The following is a 22,928-nucleotide window of genomic DNA, read 5'->3' as shown; positions in this document are numbered from 1 at the left end:
ATAATTCTGCACTCCCTGTATAAACTCGTTTTTCAGCATCACTCTGACACTGGATGTTTGTCATTTTAGAGATATTGGGCAAATGCAAGAAAGAATCCTACATGTTTCTTTAAAGTCATATCCTGGTTGAAAAGGCTCCACTGTCATGCCATTCAGAAGTCTCGGGTTACAGACGATGTCTCCAAGATTTGAATTGTAAAGCAGAAAATTAGAGGTCATCCAGGTCTTTGTGTCTTTAAGACATTCCTGCATTTAACTAAGTGTGTGTTATCTGGCTGCATGGATAGATAAAGTATCTTCTGCATAGCAGTGAAAATGTATACTGTGCTTTCTAATGATACTGCCTAAGGGAAGTATACTATAATACCATAAGAACTGGTCCTAACACGGAATCCTGCCTGCAAGATTCCTGGATTCCTACTCTCCACTCTAACCCTCTCAAGGCAGGCGTTGCAGATTTGCAACAGTTAAAAGCTAACAACCTGATTACCCCACATACATATTTTATGAGGTTTTTTTTACTCAGAAGTACCACTGCAGGTATTCTTTTGTGCATTAGCAACACAAACTTAATTTGCGCCTGAGAGGGTTAATAAAAGCCCACAAAGTCTACACTGAAAGCAAATATGCACACACGCTTCAATGGCATGTCAGCGTGCACAAGACGGTCCCAAGGGAGTGCTCAGTGTAAGAAACTTCATGACCCTGCCTAATTGATATGTGGTTTTATGTGTGTGTATGAGACCAAGTGAGTGTGTGTAGGAGATGAAGAACAAAATACACATTTAACACTCCAAGCTAACCTCACCTTTCTCTAAACAGCACTTCAGACTCTAGGAGAAAATGAACAGTCCTGCCAATCATGTGCTAATTTAGGCTCTCTGGGATGTCTGAGTCTGGAGCCTGTCAGTGTGACAGTCCATATCTCGCTGAGATTTTAAGACAACCGTGAAACAATGGAGCCAAGAGCAGAGGAGACCTCAATCTATTAAACACGCACACACACAATACCTTGTTGCATCTTCACATTTTCTCCCACACTCACCGACACACACATTCATGACAGAGGGCAGCTCTTTCGATGTGTGCGCAGTTAATGTGGCGGTAACAGCTACTTATTGAATGAAATATGGCTGACATGGAGGGTGGACTGAGGCAGTCTCTCAAGGGCTGTGAGAGAACCCTTCAAACCCTTGAATATATGAGCTCAGAAACTGTAAACATGCAAATGCATTCTTAGTCTCTGCTTTATTTTACACGTTTGCAAAATTGTAAAGTTGAGGGTATAATAGCAGAAAATCTTTTATAGGAATATAGCATGCAAGCATTGGATGAACCAGTATAAAACATTAAACTGAATTAATGACTCCATACACTGAAATTAAGCAAATTCTCTGATATGCAAAACAACTATTATAATAGTCATAAGTTGGCTTGGTCTTCATACTCTGGGCTCCCTTAAAAATAATGGGATGCACCAGATTGTCCACTGTGGACGTGAGCTGAGTACTGGGGTCGACACATAAGGGTGTGTAATCACCTGTTCGGAGTATCAAGTGTTTCATTTTTTTATCCTGTTGAATTTGTAGAACTTCATTTACTGCGTAAATCTTTTTATTAATGTAAGGGAAAAGACAGAAGGGTAACAACAACGTGTAACAACTAAAAAATGAGGCACCCGGGAATGTAACTATTTGTGTGTGCAGTCTGTGAGCTAAGAATATTTACATGAAATGATTTGTTAGTGTTACAAACCCATATTTAAAAATTATATTCACTGAGAAAAAAGAGACACTATTATTATTATTGTTCAACTTATATATTTTCATATACTGCATCTCCCCCCAAAGCAGTCTCGCAAGACAGCAGTCACCATGAAACACCTATGGGCACTCATCCATCCATCCATTCGCTTCCGCTTTTCCTTTTCAGGGTCGCGGGGGGCACTGGAGCCTATCCCAGCTGTATTAGGGCGAGAGGCAGGGTACACCCTGGACAGGTCGCCAGTCTGTCGCAGGGCTAACACACAGGGACAGACAACCATTCACACTCACATTCACACCTAGTGGTAATTTGGATTATCCAATTAACCTAACCCCACAAGCTGCATGTCTTTGGACGGTGGGAGGAAGCCGGAGTACCCGGAGAAAACCCACGCAAACACGGGGAGAACATGCAAACTCCACACAGAAAGACCCCGGCTTGATGATAGAATTGAACTCAGGACCTTCTTGCTGTGCGGCAGCAGTGCTAACCACCGTGATGGGCACTCGTTTCTGCTTTAAAAAACAAAAAAATTCCCAGGACCATTGCTTCCATAAGATAAGATAAGATAAGATAAGATAAGATAAGATAAGATAAGATAAGATAAGATAAGATAAGATAAGATAAGATTAGGAATGAAATACTATATACATTAGAATAAAGAACTATACAAAATAGAATAAATAACACGCATCTAAATGTTAGAGAATTTTTAATAGATCTTTGCTGGAGTGCCATTCATTCATTCATTCCATAGATTTCAAATCATCATTAACTGCTTGGCATGTCTCTGATATAATGTCCAAATTTCCGGCAACAATGAAGGCCACAGCGAGTGGGCGTTACGCCGTTGCTTAGTAACGGCTGTTTACCTCCTTCTCCGACAGCTAAAGTAACAACCGTCAACTTCCACTGCAAGAAACAGTCAGAAATTCACAGAACAGGACCTCAGACTTAAAGCAGATAAACATCTTGTGCAACAGCAGGTGTCCGTGACGGTCTGCTTCTACTAGCTACAGGTTTGCTGTTTCTGTGAATTGCAGCCCTGTTGTTCACAGGCTGCTCATGCTATGCAGTTGTTGGGCAGGACACTCGTTGCTCTAAGTGGGTCACACATTTTTCAAGTTTGTCTTTTCACTGCCCTACACATCCTATTAAGAAGATGTATAATAATTATAATTAGTATTTTTGTTGTGTCTTCACCTGGATGTTGCTTTCTGCTAAAGCAACTTGCAAACCGGATGGTGAAAAGATTTTAATGACAACGTTAGCTTCACGTGTTCCTCTGCTTGTCATCAGTATTTCATTTTTTGATTTTGTGAGATGACAAAAACGGTAGTTCCTGAGTAATCACATTAAAACGCTCATCTGGTAGTTATTATAAGAAGACCATAAGCAGCAAGACTCTCAAAGGCTGCTATATATGTCCTGTTTTGGGCAACAAAAAACAAACATTATTATTCATTTATGTAAAGTTGAACAGGATAAGAGGTGTTTCTGCTCTCAGAGTACACATGAAATAAGTAATTAGACTGCAACTATGGGACGTGGTGAAGGGAATTTACACCCGGTGAAGATGACAGACTTTGAAAGCTGTTGCTTTCAAAGTCTGTCCTACAGTACGTGAACAAGTACCAACACAGACCCCCTGAGCATCTATATGTAAATGTTGCCCTTTATTCTAGACAGCATTTGGTTTTTATTTAGACTTGTTCTCTGCATTCATATTGTTTTATAATGTTGAGCTGCTCTTTGAGTTTGTGTGTGGCCCACCTCTAGAGCCACACAGTATCGAAATTCTTCCAGCCAGTGATCAGACCAATGAGATACGCCTCTGATACATTTCTGACACAGATCACCTGTGATTTTAGGATTGGCTGAGCACCTGTGGAGCAGCTGGAAATGAAAGGCACTGAGATGTTAAAGTCCTCAGGCTCGAAAGGAACAGGTGGGTACAGGATTAAATGCAAAGCACGAAGGCAAAAGAAATAACATTAAAAAGTGATTATGGTGATGATTGTCAGGGGGACCAACAAATGCTCACGCACCAGCCGAACCTCTCCTCGTGTATAAAGCTAAAGAGGACAAAGAACAGACTGAGAACGTGAATGTGAAGTGTGAAGACCTTAAGGCTCCAGTGGAGCTTTTAATGAAGGTATAGCAATGCAACTGGTCCAGCTTGTCCACACTTCATGCTCTGTCCACAGAGTGCTTTTTTCTTTGCATGTCTGAAATGTTTTTGCTTAACTTTAAAGTGAAAATGTTATCTTTCAGTTCCTCAGAGCTCTGAAGGACAAATACTTCCAGCTGGCTGTTAAACTCTGTCACATGAGTACGTATCTGCTATACATCTATCTGTCGGTCAATGAATAAGTCAGCGAACCATCAAGTTAGTCAATGCTGCCTCTTCTCTCCTCGCTCCAGTTCTCATCTACGAGCCAGACAATCCTGAGGCCTCAGAGTTCCTCCCATTGATCCAGAAGAAGCTGCTGGAAGGTGACAGTTGTCTTTGTACAAACACTTTAGGCTGCATGTTACAGACTAAACATCGAAGGTGTTGTTTGATTTTTCCATCAGAGCAACACGCAGAGAAAAGCAACGAGGAAGAAAGTGATGATGATGACATTGATTCTGGAAGTGATGAGGACCCCTCTCATAGCTCATCTTGCTCCTCTTCATCAGCCTCAGATGATGATGATCATGGTGATGATTATGAAAAGGAAAACCATGTTTACAAACACAAGCCATGCCCTCCTGCTCATATTTACCCTTATTAAAGCTGTACGACCTGTCTAGCAGGTCGTACAGCATATATTGTGTTTATTTTAAGGCACACTGCTGCTGCCCACAGTTGCAGTCTTTTCAGTGTAGACACAGTGACAGTTACATATTCTCTCATATTTTCACCTGGAATTAAAGGAGCTCATGTGGACTGAGCGGATGCCCTCATTTCCTGAAAATGTGAACTGATAAATCGCTGATAGATCAGCCGTGAAAATATACGGACAAACCACACACACGCTTCCTGATAAATCCGATAAACATTTGCACGTTGACCTGCAGAAGAGACTGTAAATGAATCCACTCGATCAGAGTCATATCCATTTTGAGAATCATTATGTGATTAAATGTAAAATACCTTAACCTGTTTGAACTGATGCTAAAAATGCATTGGAAAATACAACCCTGCAGTTTTATGACCAGACATGCTAAAACTGAACACTAGGAACACACAGCACATACAGTTAGCAGCTAACTGCTCAACACAAAGAAGCAGCTGAGGAGTTTCGGCCTATAGATCTGATGATATGTAAATGCTGCATTCGTGTTCCTCATTCTTGTTATAATAACAGATATTTAAAAGTCAAAAATCTTCTAAGCGGTTATGTTTGATCATCACTTAAAGTGTCATCAGCAGTCTCCAACTATTGGTCTCCTAGCAGCAATCTGGACACTCTGCAGCCAACTTGGCCAACCCTTTGATGCTGACTCTAGCAGTTATGTTAAAACATTATCTAAACTGTCACCGGGACATACAAAAACATGTTTATGTATCATCATTCAGATTGCATGAAATTCAACAAAAAAACACTTTCCCCTGGAAGTTTGCACGTCTGCCACCATGTTTGCTGAATCCTCCCATGGCTTTGATTTCAGGATTCTTTAAACATCAGCTCTCTCTCTGTGAAGATGATAAGCGATGCTGCATGACAGGGAAAAGATGTGGTATAAGGAGTATGTAAATTTCACAAATTTGTGCATGAAACAAGAGAGACCAAAGTCATGATTTCTTACTTGTTTTGTTTTTCAGTTTTCACTGTGGATGAGAGCTGTAACGTGACCCAAACAAAAGAACTGATTCTGGAGTCCATCTGGTCCACTCTCCAGTCTTTTGTTATGGCGGCAATTAAATTAGCACAAATAAAATGTTAGCCTATGTAAACTCATAAGCAGTGAAGACCTTTTATGTGCCCTGTTTTAGTGCAGATGTAAATCCCAGCAGCTAAGCCTCCTTGTTGAATGCCATCAGTCTGAGTTTATCTTTATGCATCTCCACATGTCACTTGTGAGTGTAGAAAGATATGATTGGCTCCTGATAAAGGCTGAATAAATTGCAGCGGCTGAATGAACATAATGGCTGGTCCCTGTCTGTGCACTGGATCCAGAGGCAGGCGTGAGGATGACAGAAAGGACACTAAGCCAGCGCCCGCCATGCTTTGAAGTCTCGGCGTTATTGTCCGTGGCGAGGTTAAAGCAGTGAGTAGGTCAGAAATTATGATGTAGGCAATGTTTTCATCTCATGAAGGTGAATATTACAGACAGTGCTTGCATGGATGGATGGCTCCTGGATGGCTTGTCCTGCTCGCTTTATAATACGTGTGTCCATTCTGGAATAAATGACCTAACAGCTTCCACAGGTCCCCAAAACCAAATCAATCAACAGATATGAGGAGATGGACCGGATGTCCTGAATATGTATCTGTTGGTATTTAAAAGCCCAGCTGTGCAGTTTCATTCCAAGGTCAATTTCTATGTAACCAAATTTACATTCAAGTCTCCACCCTCATCCCTGTGACACCCACCCACACCTGGAGACACAAGAGCTCGCCCACACACACATATACGCCACACAGGGGCGCGTAAACGTCATCGGTATTTTTCCTTTTGCTTGTTTGGTTCCTTAAAGTGGATTGCAGCTGTCAGTAGCACTCAGGGAAGCTTCATTAGCCGTCAGGGTGGGAGGCAAGGCTGTGACTCATGCCTGCGTGAAGAGACCAATGGGCAGCCGGATCCTCAGATATAAATAACGAATAAAAATATTCTTGAGTGAGAAAGGGTCACTTGCGCGCCGCCGGATGGGATTTTATCAGTGCGCTCTGTTGATATTCCGCCATCGCCACCACTGGACTGTTTCTTGTCGCGCCTTCGGGTGGCAGTTGTAACATTTAAGTTGTACTTTGTCTGGACTCGACAACCTGTGCGCCCCGTGAGCCGGTAAGATCCCTTCTTTTCTTCTCCAGCTGCACCCTTCGTGTCTGTTTCTTCAGAGACAGAGGTTGGGGGGGAAGATGCTTAAACCACTCCACTTTTCAGCCGCTGATATCGTGCGATCAGCTTTGGAGGACAAAATATCAGAGCATAAATTAAACAATAATAATAATAATAATAGAATTCTCACATAAATCATTCCCAGACGGGAGACAAAACGAATTTATTAGTTGTTCAGCCTCTCTCTCTCTCTCTCCCTCTCTCGCTGCCTCTCTGTCTCGTGATGACATTGTAGTAAGGGTGGTGTTCAAAGCATATCTTAATTGAAATGTCGATTACTGAGTCAACACATGAACGGGGAACGGTTATTTATGTGGACACTGTCACCTCATTTTATCAATATTTGCTGCCTGTGAAGTATCATTTTAATGCATTCGTTTTATTCTGATTTTCTGATCATCTCGGTGATTTTATACGATGGGAAACGCGGGCCTTACCTGTTCTTTCTTTAATATTTTGGTTTTGGTCGTTTAAAATGTCATCTGTTATATAACAAAACATTTTTTTTCTTTTTAAATTAAACGATGATTTGGTTTTAACGATCCACAAGAACTTACTGCAAGAACGAGCCATGTTTCTTTTGCTAGTTCCCAACTTAAAAACAAAAAACAAATCTGTAAACCTGTGTCATGCAGCAGCGCTGGGTTAGTTAACAGCTGACTGAAAGCAACACAATCCGAAGAGTGTCTCTAAATAAAACCTATACCCATGCAGCCATTTTATCCCCCAAAGTGTTGCGATGTGCGTCTTGGTTGCGCGTTGTGCGCAACTCACTCCAAATTGCGCGGCTTCAGCCGTTTAAGGGAGAATGAACGCTCCTGGTGACTCACGGAGCAAAAGCGTTTTCTGATTAAAATCTCGGCCTGCCGTTTAAACTGCACGCAGTTATCGGAAATCCGACACGCAGTCTCTCCTAACACTGAGTCGTTTTGTTTGCAGCTGAATAATTCCCGCACCCGGAAACCAAAGTAACACAGGACTGATGGCTACGTCTGAGCCGAGAGCCGCCGGCGGGGAACAAGACCCCAACTCAGCTAATTTAAGACCTCCGACCACAAGTAGGTCCCCACACTCCTCTCCCTGTTAACAACACTTTGGCTTCGGCTCCCCGAGGCTAAATTGTGTTTATGGTTTTCAGTCTTCAGAGCGCTCGGGCTGTGGTGAAAGCCACTCGGTGCCTTGCTCAAAGACACTTCTGCAGCGCGATCTATCGCCAGCACAGCGGTTTAAACCCAGGTTCACCCTCCACGCGCCTCTGTCTGCTTCTCTCTCTCCCTCTCTGTCTCTCTCCCCTCCTTCCCTGTCTGATAAAGGAGAGTGCAGCCCGGGCCATTTGCTGTGTGGGCTCCGTCGTTAATCATTCCGGTTAAAAACAGAGCCATCACAGCTGCCTGTCGCTGTCTGGCGGACCAGCGGTGCGCGCCGAGCGGCGGACCTGGCAGAAATAATGCGCCATTAAAGCGCTGGCATTTCTAACGATCTCGGAGCGTTTTTCCTGAACGTGTTCTATTCAAAATATGAGTTTCAACCATATGAGTTTCAACCCAAAATTAAAAACATGAAGATTTGAAGATTTGATCCTGTGCACCTTTCGTCTTGATAAAGCAAAAAAATTTGATATAAGAATTGTCTGTAATAATTCTCATAGTTTAGGCATGCTTTTTATTCGCTTCCTTTTTAAAAAAGAAAAAGAAAAATCTAAACCTGTGCATTAACCTGTGGGTTAATTAATCACGTCGAGCCTTTGTCGCATACACAAAATTGACTCCATTAGAGCACACTTGAGCAGCCATCTGCAGTCCAAAGCAGGGAAATAATTGCAGTTTTTGTTTTTTCAGAAAAACGTTACAGGGATAGCCTGCAGCTCCTTTTGTCCGGTGTGCAAATACATGCTTTATTTTCCCTTCCTCGTTACCGGATACAAAATTTCGAAATCTTTTATTTGTGGCCCTTGAGTGCCAATAAACATATAAAAAAATCTTCAGACTTTTTCTTTCATGGAAATTTAAACCAAGAAAATGTCCTTTTAAACTAGGATGTTTGTTTTGTCTGTTTGCTCGCGTACTGCTGCTGCTGGATGTTGCCATTATCTCTCTGCCACGCTCCATCTCACGCCTGGCGGCTTTGCGTGCGCGCGCGTCTGTGTGTGTGTGTCCGTGTATGTGTGTTTTTATGCCTCGGCCTCCGCACCTAGGGCTGTTTTTTGTCGGAATGAGATTGCTTCAGTAAATTTAAATGCTTGTTTTTTTGTTTTCGCAAGTTCTACATCAGGTACATTCGCCTCGTCGCTTCTCACTTTTTGCGCCGAGCGCTCTGCATCTTGTTCCCTGAGGCTTTCTTCTCCATCTCAGCTCACGCGTGTCCACGCTCCGGTTTGTATGTGCATGTGTGTGGCACTAAGTGTATATGCATGGGCGTGTGTGTGTGTGTGTGTGTGTGTGTGTGTGTGTGTGTGTGTGTGTGTGTGTGTGTGTGTACGTCGACGCACTACGCTCCAAGTTTGTGCTTCAAGCGCCTACTGTATACTTCCAGACCAGAGACATTACCAGCTCGCTCCACTCACATACTGCGATCCACTCAATTAATTTCTGCCCTCCTCCGTGAGCTCATTTCACGGGTGTTAATTCCAGTCCGCCCTTTGGCTGGGTGTGTGAGCCGGCGTGGATTTGCCGTGCGGGTCACTGTCGGTCCCTATTGATTGAACTCAAATCGGAAGTGTTAGCAGACTCATCCCCCCCCCCCCCTCCCCCCCTCCCTCTTGTGATCAGAGGGGGTGTAAGGAGGCTAAATCCGAGTTCAACAAAGCAAAACAGTCCGTGCAATTCTTTACAGAAAATATGAATATACCCAAACACCCCACAGTCGCACACCTGGCCAAGAGTCGCTCCTTCACGCTTCCATTTATTTATTTTTTGTTCCATGTGCACGCTGTGCTCCATCACCCGCCTCACCACATTTGCTCGCGGTCTCCACGCTCAGAAACTCAAACGTTCATTTTGTTTTAGCCAACGAATACGCGTGGATGCACGGATGCACAAGGAAACTGGGGATGAAGATTTGCGGTAAGTTTTGTTTCGCCACGAAAAAAATGGTTTAATCTTGAAGATGTTATTTAAGAAAATGAAATAAAGAAATACATTTTTTAAAAGATTTTTTGACATACCATGGCTCTCGATATTGAATTCCGTTATGACTGCTTTCCTTCCTTTTTTTTTCCTTCTGACCGGTTCACATTTTCTTTTACGATTTATTATGATCTTACTCATTTCGAGGCCCTCAGAAATATAGGCCACATTACAGGTTGATAGAGCGGGGCCGTCCTCCACACTGTCAGTGTGCGTTTCCATCTTCCAAAGGTCACTGGACATTAGCCTGTAGGTCTGCTGAGGAGAGCCCCGGATCAGGCCCCCCGCCCCTCCTTGCACCCTCCCCTGTCTTTCCCATTTCAGCACCAATAGAAAAATCTCCGGGGCAAGCCTGGAAACAGAAAGCAGAACGTGCCTTAAAATAACTCGTAACGATTTGCTTTTCCTATCACATCCGGTTATTTCTTGAGTCACTTTTCTCAGGCTTACTGTCAGTGTCTCTAATAGCCCCCCTTTTTTTTCTATTTTCTTTTTTGTTACAGTGGAGGGGGTGGATGTGACGTTTATTTTCTCCATCACTTAAAGGAATCTGCTTCTTTCAGAGGCTCACACGATGGAAAGTGTGGATGTTTATTTATTTGCAGTCACGCAAGTTGAATTCAGTGTCACGTAAAGCTCTACCCATTCAAAAGGCGCATTATTGACCGCTTTGCTGCAGCACAAGTCTGAGAAAGTCTGACATTGTTTTGTTTGTTTTTGGTTTTTTAGTAAGTGATCATCGGATTTTCATTAGTTAAATGACGTTTTAACCCCGCGCAGTGGCCACTAATTATTCATACGCTTTATTAATGAGCAATGAACATTTTCACTGAAAATATATTTTTAATTTAAGCGACAAAGAACGTGTGGCTTCCCCGTGTTTTTGACGCGCAATTAGGCCCACGCATTATTCTGCACATATATGCGAAAAGCTTATAAAATCTGACGGTGGCCCTGTAGAGACACGCTGCTTCAGGGCACTTTGCATCCTTCATTAACCCCTCTTCGGAGGGTGTATATTTATTGGCTGTGTGTGGCAGCCTGTCCTGAGCACCGAGGCAATCAGTCTGCGCCCATAGGGGAGGGGCAAGCTGGCTGGGCGCTTCCTGACGGGGTGAGGCTGTGATGTCACGGGATAAGGCGGGCACCCACGGGTGCTTCCTTTTCCTACTTAGCTTATAAATTTGGCCTCCAACAGAGAAGCTTTTCAGATTGAAGTATTCCGGCTGTTTATGGGCTGATTAAAAAATTTCACAAAAATCTCAATTTTCTTTCTTGCTTTTTTTTAAAATTTATTTTCTGTTATATTTTAATTTCGCCGTTTTTCTTTTTGTTTTTTATTTTTTTATGAGTGGGATGGAGATGTTTGGTGATAACTCCTTCTCTTCGCCGTGCAACACCTTAGGGTTCCTGCAGAAGAACAACAGCCTGGAGGAGAAGGGGAGGCTCGCGGGCCAGAAGAACTTGCTCTCGTGCGATAACAGCGACAGGGACGCGCGCTTCCGCCGTACCGAGACCGACTTCTCCAACCTGTTCGCGAGAGGTGAGGAAACCACACTTCCGCTATCCCAGATCTTCCTTAAAAAACACCAACATTATTATTGTTATTATTATAACTCGGGCGTTTTAAACATGGCTTTCTTGACATACAACAGAGAAGAGCGTCTTCACTTGTCTGTCTGCTATCTCTGCGTTTGTCCTCTTTTTGCTTGATAATGACAGTGAGCTTTACAGGAAAATTAATTATTAGGCCAATATCAACAGAACGAACGAGAGGCCAAACTGTGGTTGGGTTATTCATGTATGTATTGTGATGTAAACCGTGCTTTCGGAGGCTAAACTCGAGGCTTTATAAAAGCCTTGCAGAACTAAAATACTTGGATATTCCGGTGGCAGAAATGTGACTTACAAAGTGAGGGGGGAAAGCTGATTTTAACACCTTAATTTAGCGCAAGCGTGATTTTGTGCTATTTTCATGTCCGTATCAGTTTTTTTTAAAGTAAATTAAGACAACGCGACGGAATAAATAGATTACAAAGCACTATTTTTTTCTTAGATTAAATATAAAATACTTTCCTTTCAAAGAACAGAATTTATTTTGATGTCATCTTAAACATAAGTGTTTGCCTACTCTTTCCTGTTAAAATGTCTGCTGAGAAATGTCTTTTGTGTGTTTTGATGGCTATTTCACAACTTAAAGCCTGCTAGCCAAAACCTAAGACCAATTATGGAGCCGTCTTTATTCGATCTAGCACAGAAATGTAGCCCGAGAAACTGTGGGGAAAATGGAGAGAATTTTAGAATTTCACTCAAAAACAAAGTGCATTAGCTTTACAAAAGATAAGCTAATCGATTGACGTGCTCAGATATTAGCTCCCAGAATCACAAATGGCTTCATTTCCCCTACTTTTCCCACGCCTCTTTTAGACCTACTGCCGGCTAAAAATGGAGAAGAGCCCACCATGCAGTTTTTGCTGGAGGTGGTTGACATCCTTACCAACTATGTCAAGAAGACTTTCGACCGGTCTACAAAGGTTTTGGATTTCCACCACCCTCACCAGCTCCTGGAGGGGATCGAGGGCTTCAACCTGGAGCTGTCAGACCAGCCCGAGTCCCTGGAGCAGATCCTGGTGGACTGCAGAGACACGCTCAAATATGGCGTCCGCACAGGTAAGGGCTTTGGGACGACCTTCATCGTGGAGGAAACATTAACCTACCTCAACAGGGAAAGATTTGTTTTGTTTTTTTGTTTTTTTTTTTGTATATGTGCTTGGGTAACTCACATGGAGGTGTGTGTTATTTTTGATGGCAGAGGAGATTGGTATGCGTGATGTGGGCGAAGATGCAATTAACTTTTAATTTTTTGCATTGAAAGCAAACAGCAGTGAGAGATGTAGTCCTGCACCTTATTACTGCCACACACATTATAGTAATAAAGCAGGACATTACATCTCTGTTAATATCCACACATGTTCAGTGTGTGGATTTTGAATGTGACACAAACTATTAGAGAATGGGCCATTTCTCGCAGAGTACACAGCCTATTTAGATGACTGCCATATGTATTGTACCCCTGGTAATTCACTTCACATCCTCCCTTTTTTCCACCCCCCGACTTATTAAAGCATGTGTCACCTGAGGGGATCCTAACACGGGCTGATTCAAGCTGTTAAAAACGACAACGCTCAAACTGTCCCCCGGGTTTTATATATCAGGCAGTCACTGACTGTGTCTACAACTCAGTAGCACTTTTTTCTCTCCCTCTCTTTCTTCTCAAAACATTTTGTGGCTGTTTTTTTAGTTTGTGGGCTGGAGGAGCTGTCGGCGGTGCTGAAACCACACACCTTTCATTTCTTTTGTCACAGCTGTTATTTCATTTTTATTGTTAATTCTTTTTATTACTCTGTTTATTATGTGAGGCAGGCACCTCCATAACCACAGTGTACATGTATCCATGACTGCATACAGGCTCCAGGTCTACACACAGTCACTGTGTGTATATGTGTGTGTGTGTGTGAGAGTCTAAATGCTTGTCATACAGCTGTTATGGCCCACTGAGCAGCGCTTTGTCAGATCCCTTTGCTATTATGGTTGGCCATGGAAATACAAAATGAAACCTGAATGATGACTGAATTTAAACCCATTATTGAACTTTTTAATATTTATTTTGTATTATTTTTTTCTCCCTTTAGGTCACCCACGCTTCTTTAACCAGTTATCTTCTGGCCTAGACATTATTGGTCTGGCTGGAGAGTGGCTCACCTCCACCGCCAACACCAACATGTAAGTCACACAGTACGCTCTCTGTACCGAGTGCCTGACACAGTTTATGTATAGAAGGGAAACACCTATACAATTCACAGGGGGACAACTGATATTTCCTGTTTGTAGGCCAGTGGAAATAGCCTCTAGTCATCATCATATATTAGCATTGCGGAAGTGCTTATGATGTACCCCTGGGCTCACTCCACCACTGGTCAAAGGAGGCCGATTATATAAAGTGTTTGTGTTTTCTCCCCCTGTATTGACAGATGGTAGTCTGGCACAGTGCTATACTGTGTGTATATCACACACCACCAAGCCCCAGGGGGTGGTTAGATTGCATATTGATCTCAGGTCACAGTTACATGTTCACCCAGCTTGAGTGGAGAAGGCCTGAACCCCACATCAGTTGCACACGCTCTCAGCACACAGATCCTGACGCAGACATGCTGTGAACGAAAAGCCACAACTCTGTGACACGATTACTGGAGTGAGGTGACAAATTATAGCAAAACACAAGCACACTCACAGAGGTTCATACAGACGACCACAGTCAGTTCATCCACATTTTTTACTGAGCAATAATCAGCCTAATATTTATAGCAATGTCACTTTCATGTGATTTTCTTAGATTTTGATGTGTATCAATAGCAACGTTTAAAATATTAATAATTTCACCTTCCAAAAATATTCGTAGTGAAATGATTCAACTTTTTACGTATGAAATATCAGAAGTGTGTGGAAAAAACACCCCCAGTTATCCACAACAAAAGCAGTCATTATCAAATAACCTGTTTAGTCTGTCCAGCAGTCAGTAGTCAAAGCTAATAAATTCTATTGTTACATAACACAAAGAAAAGCTGCAAAATGCCACAATGGAGGCTGGAAATGGGAAATGTTACAGAATACAATAAGAGGCAATCAGCTAATCAACTTATTCTGCAGCTGTTTTATTAGTGAGAGACACAAATCAGTTAAGGTCTGTCAAAAACAGCTGAGGTTTGGTAGGAGTGCTTTATTTATGTAGGGGTTTTTTTTATTTCTTTAGAGGAGATAATAACGAAAGAATGAGGATTGTTTTAAGCTAAGGCTCGATCATGTAGTCATTATTAGATCATGAAGAAAATATAAACTGCATGGTTTCTGTATATATTTACAGTTCACCCATTACCCAAACAACCTTTAAACATTACAGCTTCTTACAGACTGGGTTCCTTTAACTAGTCATTAACAGCTTCATATGGCAATCACAATGAAACTATGATATGATAATACAGATGTTTGTATCGTGACTTCAGTCTCAGTTCAGACTTGCCGCATTCATAGATAGGAGAAAACTGAACTGAACTTCCAGTGAAGTGCAAAAATCACACCTGCATAAGTCTGACTTGGTGAAAGGGTTGGCACATAACTGCAGAAAATAACAGGACGAGTGCAGCACAAAAGGTCACCCAGAATAAACATTAATTACAAGACAATGCACTTTAGACCTAAAAGAATATTGTCCAAACTTGCTTCTGAGGACAGTAAAGCAAAGGCTAGAAGAAAACTGTGACACCTAATTTGTCCAATTTCTATTAAAACATTAGCATAGAAACTACCTTCTTAGAAAAACTTTCCCATCTCATTTCCTGGTTGGAAGAATGCCCCAAGAGACGGGGCCATTGACTTCCCACACACGCTTGTGCACGCTTTCATAATGACACACGCACACATGCACACACACCAGCTCTGGCTGTCCCAGATACAGCAGCTAGGGTTTCCAGTCCATTGACTACAGGCTCATTGTGAGCTGGTGTTAGCAGATAGGCCAGCTGGGCCCCACACTGAAACACAATGTCCTCCGGCTGCACAGAAAACCCTGTTACATTGTGGAAACTGGCTGCCGCAGCTCCCCACGGAGTGCTCATTCCGGCTCTATTGTCCCCGTGGGTACAGACGGACTCAGTGGTCCTTTGAGGGGCTGAGAGGAATGTGTGTGGTGGTGATGGGGGGTCAGAGGGTTAGTCACATACAGACACACGCGCAAACACACACACACAAACACATCCATAAACACACTTACACGCACACATTGAGTGCCCTTGATGATGATAATAAGGGCATTTAGGGGCTGTCCCTGGGGACAGGCAGGTGACTGAGGGGTAATTTTCACCCTGAAAAGACCAATGATTGGCTCTGATTGTGATAATGATCACCATTATTGCCATTACAGCGTGAAATGACTCAGAGAGAAGGAGAATTTTAAAAAGGTTGACTGGGGTTTTTTGTACCTTTTTTTTGTCCTGTGGCTGGGATGAGTTTTGAGAAGAAAGGAATATGAGACATCCAGGTTATTAAGTCTGCTTTATATAAACCATAATTCCACTATATCAAAGGACACTAAATTGGTGAGATGAGGCCAGTGAGGGACTGAAAAGTGAAGTGTTATCTTTGGGTGTAGCAAATCATAGTCACAGCCCAGAAGTCATAGAGTAGTCCAGCGCATTTACAAAAGCTAAAAATCATCAGCAGAAATATTTACACAAGAAAAATGCCTCCTTGGTTATTTTTCTTCATCTTTCATATTTTATTTTCAATTTCTCTTTGTCTCTTTGTTTTTGTTCTCTGTCACTCAGCCTCTGCGTTGTGCGTGCTTCATGATGTTGCTTTGCTGCATGCTTTTCTGTGCGCACCCTGCATCATCCCCTCATCTTCCTTTGTTGTCCTCTGTCACACTTCTCTTCATTGCATTGTTTCCCTAAATCTCACTCTGCTCGCAGACTTTATACCTCCCCCTTTCTACCAAACTACAAAAAACAACCTCAGCCCTTGTGCAGATAGCTATTTGAGGGGAGGGGAAAAAGACAGGGAGGAATCGAAGAAACGTGGAGATAACGCTGCTTCTAATTTGGGTGATGGGTGAAGCTACAGCGATGGAGGTGGAGGAGCGTTGTGTAACTGGCCTCATTAGAAGCGGGGTAAACGGGGATCAGTGTGGGAAGCAGTGAAATGTCACTTAGCAAAGAGAGCAAAAGCTCAGGCCTCCTTTCTGTGACACATTTGACCCACTTTAGCTTCTCCAGGAGTTTTGTTGGTGGCTGTTCGTGGAGATAACAGTCGTTTTATCTTTTATTAACTGACAGAGAGGTCAGGCACATATCAAGCTTTAAAAGCGTTGGCTCATTTCAAGAGTGTGAAGATTACTTCTTTTTTTGTTGTTTTTGAATCTTTTCTCTTTCATCTTTTTAATGAAATAATGAAATTCATAGGCATAGGCTCTCCCTCATTTTTTCTATATTCTGGGGCCAACAGAGGCTGTTATCTCTTTAAAGCACTCCCTCTCCCTGTCCTTCTGTCACACACACACACACACACACACACGCGCGAGTTCTCTCAGCCATCACATCAGCCCCATTCAGAGTCGCCGCTGAGATCGGCACCATTGACAGATATCCATCAGAGCTTTGTGTGCTTTAATTAAACCACTGAGTGATTTTAGGAGGCATTTGAATATGAATGTTTGCTGGTTGACTCATATCGGCCACTTTTTAATTAGCCCAGTCAGCACAAGCTCCACTTTTGTGCTCTGCAGATGGAATTATAGAAGGACTAATGAATAATATGGACACACAATGAATATCACTGTGTGTGTTTTGGGGGAGTCTGTGGACTCTCTGCCTTACGAGTGCATAAGAATGCTCAGTGTCTCTGAATGATGTGCTGCATTCATTACTCGGTGTTATGATTGTCAGGTTCACCTATGAGATCGCCCCGGTGTTTGTGTTGATGGAACAGCTGACTCTGAAGAAAATGAGAGAGATGATTGGCTGGCCAAACGGAGAGGGTGACGGCCTCTTTTCCCCAGGTCGGTCTGTAAATCACACTACCCATGTATAGCCAATATTCATATTACTGTATGACTTTTGGTCCAAATATTCCACGTGGATGTACACTGCACAGACTGTGTGCTGCTGTCCAGGGTACTGATGTGTGTGCGGTGTGCTTAACAGGGGGTGCTATCTCCAACATGTACAGTGTGATGATCGCACGGTACAAGTATTTCCCAGAGGTGAAGACCAAGGGCATGTCTGCTGCTCCCCGCCTTGTCCTTTTCACATCTGAGCATGTAAGTGACCACACACACACACACACACACACACACACACACACACACACACACACACACACACACACACACACACACACACACACTGTACATCTCAGGTAATCTAACAATGCAGATAAGCTACTTCATTGACTGTAGATTAATCAAAGTCAGGGAATAAGCAGTAGGTCTGTTTAAATCAGGGCACTGGCTGTTTCAATTAATTCATTATTTTAGTTTTTTTGTATTTTGAATTTGACAACTTGACAGAGAGCAGGAAAAATGTCAAGCAACAATGAGCTCTCAAAATATCCCCCCTTTTTGAATTCAAAGGTATTTCATGGATAGCTTGGTCTGCTATGTGTCCCCACAGAGCCACTACTCCATAAAGAAGGCTGGAGCTGCGCTGGGCTTCGGCACTGACAACGTGATCCTGCTCAGCACGGATGAGAGGTTTGTAATCGTTGCAGAAATCATCTGATGAATACTGTATGTGCAACATGTAGATCCACAGCGATTCCATGCTGCTCTGCTCGTTTTCAGAGGGAGAGTCATTCCTGCGGATTTGGAAGCCAAAATCCTCGACGCTAAACAGAAGGTCAGGGGTTTTTTTTTCCCCTTTTATTTTTTTAATATAATTGCATCTCCATGTACTTTTATCTCTAACCACATTTCTTTTCATCTATCCTGGGTACTACATCTGCAGGGTTATGTGCCATTGTTTGTGAATGCAACAGCTGGTTCAACTGTGTATGGAGCATTTGACCCCATCAATGAGATTGCTGACATTTGTGAGAAGTATAACTTGTGGCTCCATGTTGATGTGAGTAGTTTGCAGTAGTGATGATAGCAGGAGCTTCAGTGCGTCATCCACTCCTTTAACAGTACTGTTTTATCTCGTTAGGGTGCGTGGGGTGGTGGACTGCTGATGTCTAGGAAGCATCGCCATAAGCTTAATGGAATTGAGAGGTGAGCACATGGGAACTGATAAGCTCCTGTGTGTTGTTATTTAAAAGAAACCTCAGCGTGCTAACGATAGCACTGACAACATGTTTTGCAGGGCCAACTCTGTCACATGGAACCCACACAAGATGATGGGTGTGCCTCTGCAGTGTTCAGCAATCCTGGTCAGAGAAAAGGTACAGGAACACACACACACACACACACACACACACACACACACACACACACACACACACACACACAGTATCTTGTTTCTATTACTTCACCTTAAAAATTTATGATGACAAGTTTTAGGGACTTTTTTAATCCAAACGTTGGAGCAGGTCGCCACTTGGCATTATAAGGTCCACATATATATACATATGTAAAGCTATTGAGCTTTACAGCTATTGATGTTCTTAATTACTTCTGTTTATGTTTGTAAAGGGGTAGTAGTACAGGCAGCACACCAGCAAACATGTTTCATGCTTTTCTTTGAGTTAAAAGAATCGAATCATTTATGAAGACAAGTTATCCATCTGCGGTTAGAACACTGTGTAATAAAAGATAACTTGTACATTAACATGCTGTATATCTGAAAGATAACACAGAGACAGAATAAGACAATATGGAGGCTTTCATTCAGTAAGGTTAGTTTGACACAGACATGTAGCAAAAGCTTAAACATTTCCATTACACTTTGGGTTTTTTTTCTTCATTATAACCTATGAAAAATACAGTTCTATGAATATCCATATTGCACATTCATACTCATCAGCTTTTCTTGGTACATGTAGTCTGACATGTCTAAATGATGACAGCCTGGGCAGGAGACCTGTGAAAGGAAATGTTAACAGTTTGTGCACTTTGTCTGTAGGGAATCCTAGCAGGCTGCAACTCCATGTGCGCTGGCTACCTCTTCCAACCAGACAAACAATACGACGTTACATATGACACAGGGGACAAGGCCATCCAGTGTGGCCGGCATGTGGACATCTTTAAATTCTGGCTCATGTGGAAAGCCAAGGTGAGCCGGGTGGACAGACGGGTGCATACATGCTGGCTAAAAAAGACAGAAAAGCATCTCCAAGCCAATAAGAACCTTCATGGCTTTGTTAGTGCAATGCTATTTAGTGCTATACTGAGTGTTCTTAACTGTAATTATTGGCTTCTCTTTTCCCCTGCAGGGCACCACTGGGTTTGAGCAGCACATTGACAAGTGTTTGGATCTGTCTCAGTACCTATACAACAAGATCAAGAACAGGGAGGGATATGAGATGGTGTTTGACGGAGTGGTGAGCTTCCCTCTTTTTATTTGTCCTTTACCAATGTCCAGTTTTAATCACCAGGGTTAATTCACTGCTGTTTAACAGAATTTTGTTGTATGTAAATGCAAATAAATAAATAAAAACCCACCGTGATCTGTATCTGACGTGTTCATTTCTGCCTGCAGCCGCAGCACACCAATGTTTGCTTCTGGTACATTCCACCCAGCCTGAGAGGCATGCCAGATGGAGATGAGAGGCGAGAAAAACTCCACAGGGTACAACTATAATCACACTATAAGTTCCACCACGATCAGCTTCAAACAGCCAATAAAAGATGTTCACATTATTAGATTGCTTTCAGGAATACAAGGCTCTGTTTTGTCATCTTTTTCACTCCAACAGGTGGCGCCAAAGATCAAGGCCATGATGATGGAGTCAGGGACCACCATGGTGGGCTACCAGCCTCAGGGCAATAAAGTAAACTTCTTCAGAATGGTCGTCTCCAATCCTTCGGTCACCCAGTCTGACATCGACTTCCTCATCGATGAGATCGAGAGGCTCGCCCACGACCTGTAGACCTCACAGCCATCGCTGCTCCAGGGCCTTCCCGGAGTCTGTGATCGATTTTACTGCAAAAGCGAACGCCAGAGTGAAACATTCACAGTGCTGCAGTCCGAGAAATAATAGGACACGTTTTAGGTTCTTTCTTTCCGGTCTGCCTTTGCCTGCAGCACTCTAAATGTTTTCACCGCTGGAAAGAAACGAGCAATGAGAGAGCCTCTGGAGTTTCTTACTAGCTCTGGCCCACATAGGTACTTCTATAGAAAAAATAAATAAATAAATAAATAAATAAATAAATAAATATAAATATAAATATATATATATATATATATATATATATATATATATATATATATATATATATATATATATATATATATATATATATATATATATATATATATATATTTATTTTTTTCTATAGAAGTTTCCTTTAAAAGCAAATGTGCTCTAATGTCTTTGTGTGCAATTGAGCCTTGTAATGGCACAAGTGTGTGAAAGAGAGTGTGTGTGTGTGCAGTCTTTTAATGTTTGTCTTTTAATGTCTTGTGTGTGTGCCACAGCAAATGTGTGAGTGAGTGTGGTAAATTAATGAAAAATAAGGAGGGAAAGAACAGATCGAAGTATTACAAGTATCATCAAGTTATTCTGCTGTATCATACATGTGCTGCACAATATGGTGGTGCTTTCAGCTGTACATATGTTTGATCTCAGCACTCTGACCTGTTTCCCCTGAACCCGGTGTCCAAAGCCCCGCAGCGGCGTATTTTAGGCTCGCACTGTGTTAAAAATAAGCTAACGTGCTCAGCATAGTTACAGGTTGTGTTAAGTGTCAAGCTGTTACACGACTTCGGACCATCCGACAGAGCTACAGTCTGCAATAGTTTCCCTCGTAGAAGATCCCCATTTAAAGCTATCGTAGGTCTGTGACAACCTTTAAGTTGTAAAACTCTGGCTCGTTGTCCGTTCCCTGCAGTCACATCATGCCCATTTGTGTTTAAACCAATGTTAATATATTCATATTTGATGATATGGGAATGAGACAAAATATTTATTGCATTTCCGCAGGTGATTGCAGATTCAGGTATTTTATTGTACATGTATCTTTATGCGTGTTACGCTGTAACACAGTGAACCGAGTAAAGTTTATTTAAAGTGATATCGTCAGCCAAAGAGAGAATCGGGAACGCAGCAATCCATCGTCCTTCATGTATAACTTCTTATAGACTAGGTGTTTGTAAAACGTTACCTGTTGACCTTTTACTGCGATGCAATCTCTATACGTGTGTTTCTTTTTGTGATTGTCAGTCTTTTTGACCGAATGTTTTGAGATGATTGACTGGCCTTCTGATGAGATTAAGAATGAAAGCTCTATAATCCTCTGGCCGCAGCGCCGGTCTTTTATTTTAGTGAGAAGCACAAGGATGTGAGAATGTACTCTCTCGTTGAGACTGGGAAGAACGAAGAATTGCGTCTGTCTGAATCCTAATGCATTACTATAATATAGTATATTAATTGTTACACATATTACTTGTATTCTCAGTGTGATGGGAGCTCAATGGAATATCTTGTACAAAGGTACCTGTTAGTGTCTTTGCACATGTTCACCTTACTTTCCTCCATTGTAAATGGATGCGTTTTAGTATAAGAGTTATGTTAACAGAGTATATATTAGGGACCATATGTCAATGGCACAATTGCATAAATCATATTTAAAGTAATCTGTGTGTGTGTAATGTGACAAGTAACTCTTGTATGTGAAGCTCTCTAAGGGAATGTTTCCCTGGCAAATTTTCAGTAGGCACTTTAACAGAATCATAACATCTTTAACAAGATATTTAATAAAGTCAATATAAAGAGAACATGAAACTGTGTGGCTTATTGAAAAAGTAAAATAAAGAACACCCTGAAAAATGACATTTCATTTGTGTCCCTACTCCAAAGTATCCCATTCTCCCAACAAACTGCCTTTATCAGCAGCTACACACACACACACACACACACACACACACACACACACACACACACACACACACACACACACACACACACAGAGAGAGAGAGTATATATTATTGCCTCTCTGCCTAATCATCCTCCAGAAGCTTTGTTTGGCCTCCAGCTGTGTGTCGGATTGGCTGTGAAACCCTTCTCTCCAGCTCCTTCTCATCTTTATTCTTTTCTTGCTCTTTGCATCACTTTTCCCTCCTCTCTTATACTCATTTTGCTTTAAAAGAAAATCCTTCCACCTTTCTACTTTCTATGCCTTTTATTAAGCTACGATTTAGTCTGATTCAGTCTATTTAAGGCCCCATTTCATGAAGAAACAAATGCAATGCTTCCGGTGTTTCATAACCTCTGAATAGAGCACG

General features: G+C 42.2%; 2 protein-coding genes across 5 annotated transcripts; both read left to right on the top strand.

Moving 5' to 3' along the window:
• The first annotated feature begins 2,608 nt into the window (after positions 1–2,608).
• Positions 2,609–5,714, top strand: LOC146554603 (uncharacterized). 3 transcript variants are annotated; one of them, XM_085254501.1, is made up of 8 exons: positions 2,609–2,783; positions 3,636–3,712; positions 3,816–3,919; positions 4,039–4,096; positions 4,189–4,260; positions 4,342–4,467; positions 5,422–5,499; positions 5,576–5,714. In XM_085254501.1, exons 2-8 carry the CDS (start codon positions 3,667–3,669, stop codon positions 5,695–5,697), a joined length of 606 nt encoding a protein of 201 aa, XP_085110627.1. In that variant the 5' UTR covers positions 2,609–2,783; positions 3,636–3,666; the 3' UTR covers positions 5,698–5,714. The 3 variants fall into 3 exon arrangements, with proteins under 3 accessions (XP_085110627.1, XP_085110626.1, XP_085110628.1); XM_085254500.1 differs by having other exon boundaries at positions 2,613–2,783; positions 3,789–3,919; XM_085254502.1 differs by lacking the exon at positions 5,422–5,499 and having other exon boundaries at positions 2,616–2,783; positions 3,789–3,919.
• Positions 5,715–6,441: 727 nt separating this feature from the next.
• On the top strand, positions 6,442–20,821 carry LOC146554602 (glutamate decarboxylase 1-like). 2 transcript variants are annotated; one of them, XM_085253591.1, is made up of 17 exons: positions 6,442–6,759; positions 7,753–7,871; positions 9,819–9,875; positions 11,344–11,481; positions 12,366–12,608; positions 13,631–13,721; positions 17,435–17,547; positions 17,693–17,808; positions 18,161–18,240; positions 18,331–18,385; positions 18,494–18,610; positions 18,692–18,756; positions 18,848–18,926; positions 19,607–19,756; positions 19,917–20,024; positions 20,183–20,272; positions 20,400–20,821. In XM_085253591.1, the coding sequence occupies exons 2-17, from the start codon at positions 7,796–7,798 to the stop codon at positions 20,571–20,573; spliced, it is 1,752 nt and encodes a 583-aa protein (XP_085109717.1). In that variant the 5' UTR covers positions 6,442–6,759; positions 7,753–7,795; the 3' UTR covers positions 20,574–20,821. The 2 variants fall into 2 exon arrangements, with proteins under 2 accessions (XP_085109717.1, XP_085109718.1); XM_085253592.1 differs by lacking the exon at positions 9,819–9,875.
• The last annotated feature ends 2,107 nt before the right edge of the window (positions 20,822–22,928 follow it).

The sequence above is a fragment of the Mchenga conophoros genome, linkage group LG18 (genome assembly GCF_057382185.1).
Source record: "Mchenga conophoros isolate Kocher_MC1m ecotype Shallow Benthic linkage group LG18, M_conophoros_male_GT1.1, whole genome shotgun sequence".
Classification (NCBI taxonomy): domain Eukaryota; kingdom Metazoa; phylum Chordata; class Actinopteri; order Cichliformes; family Cichlidae; genus Mchenga; species Mchenga conophoros.
The sequence above is the reverse complement of the archived record's forward strand: the minus strand, read 5'-3'. Positions and strand labels throughout refer to the sequence as shown.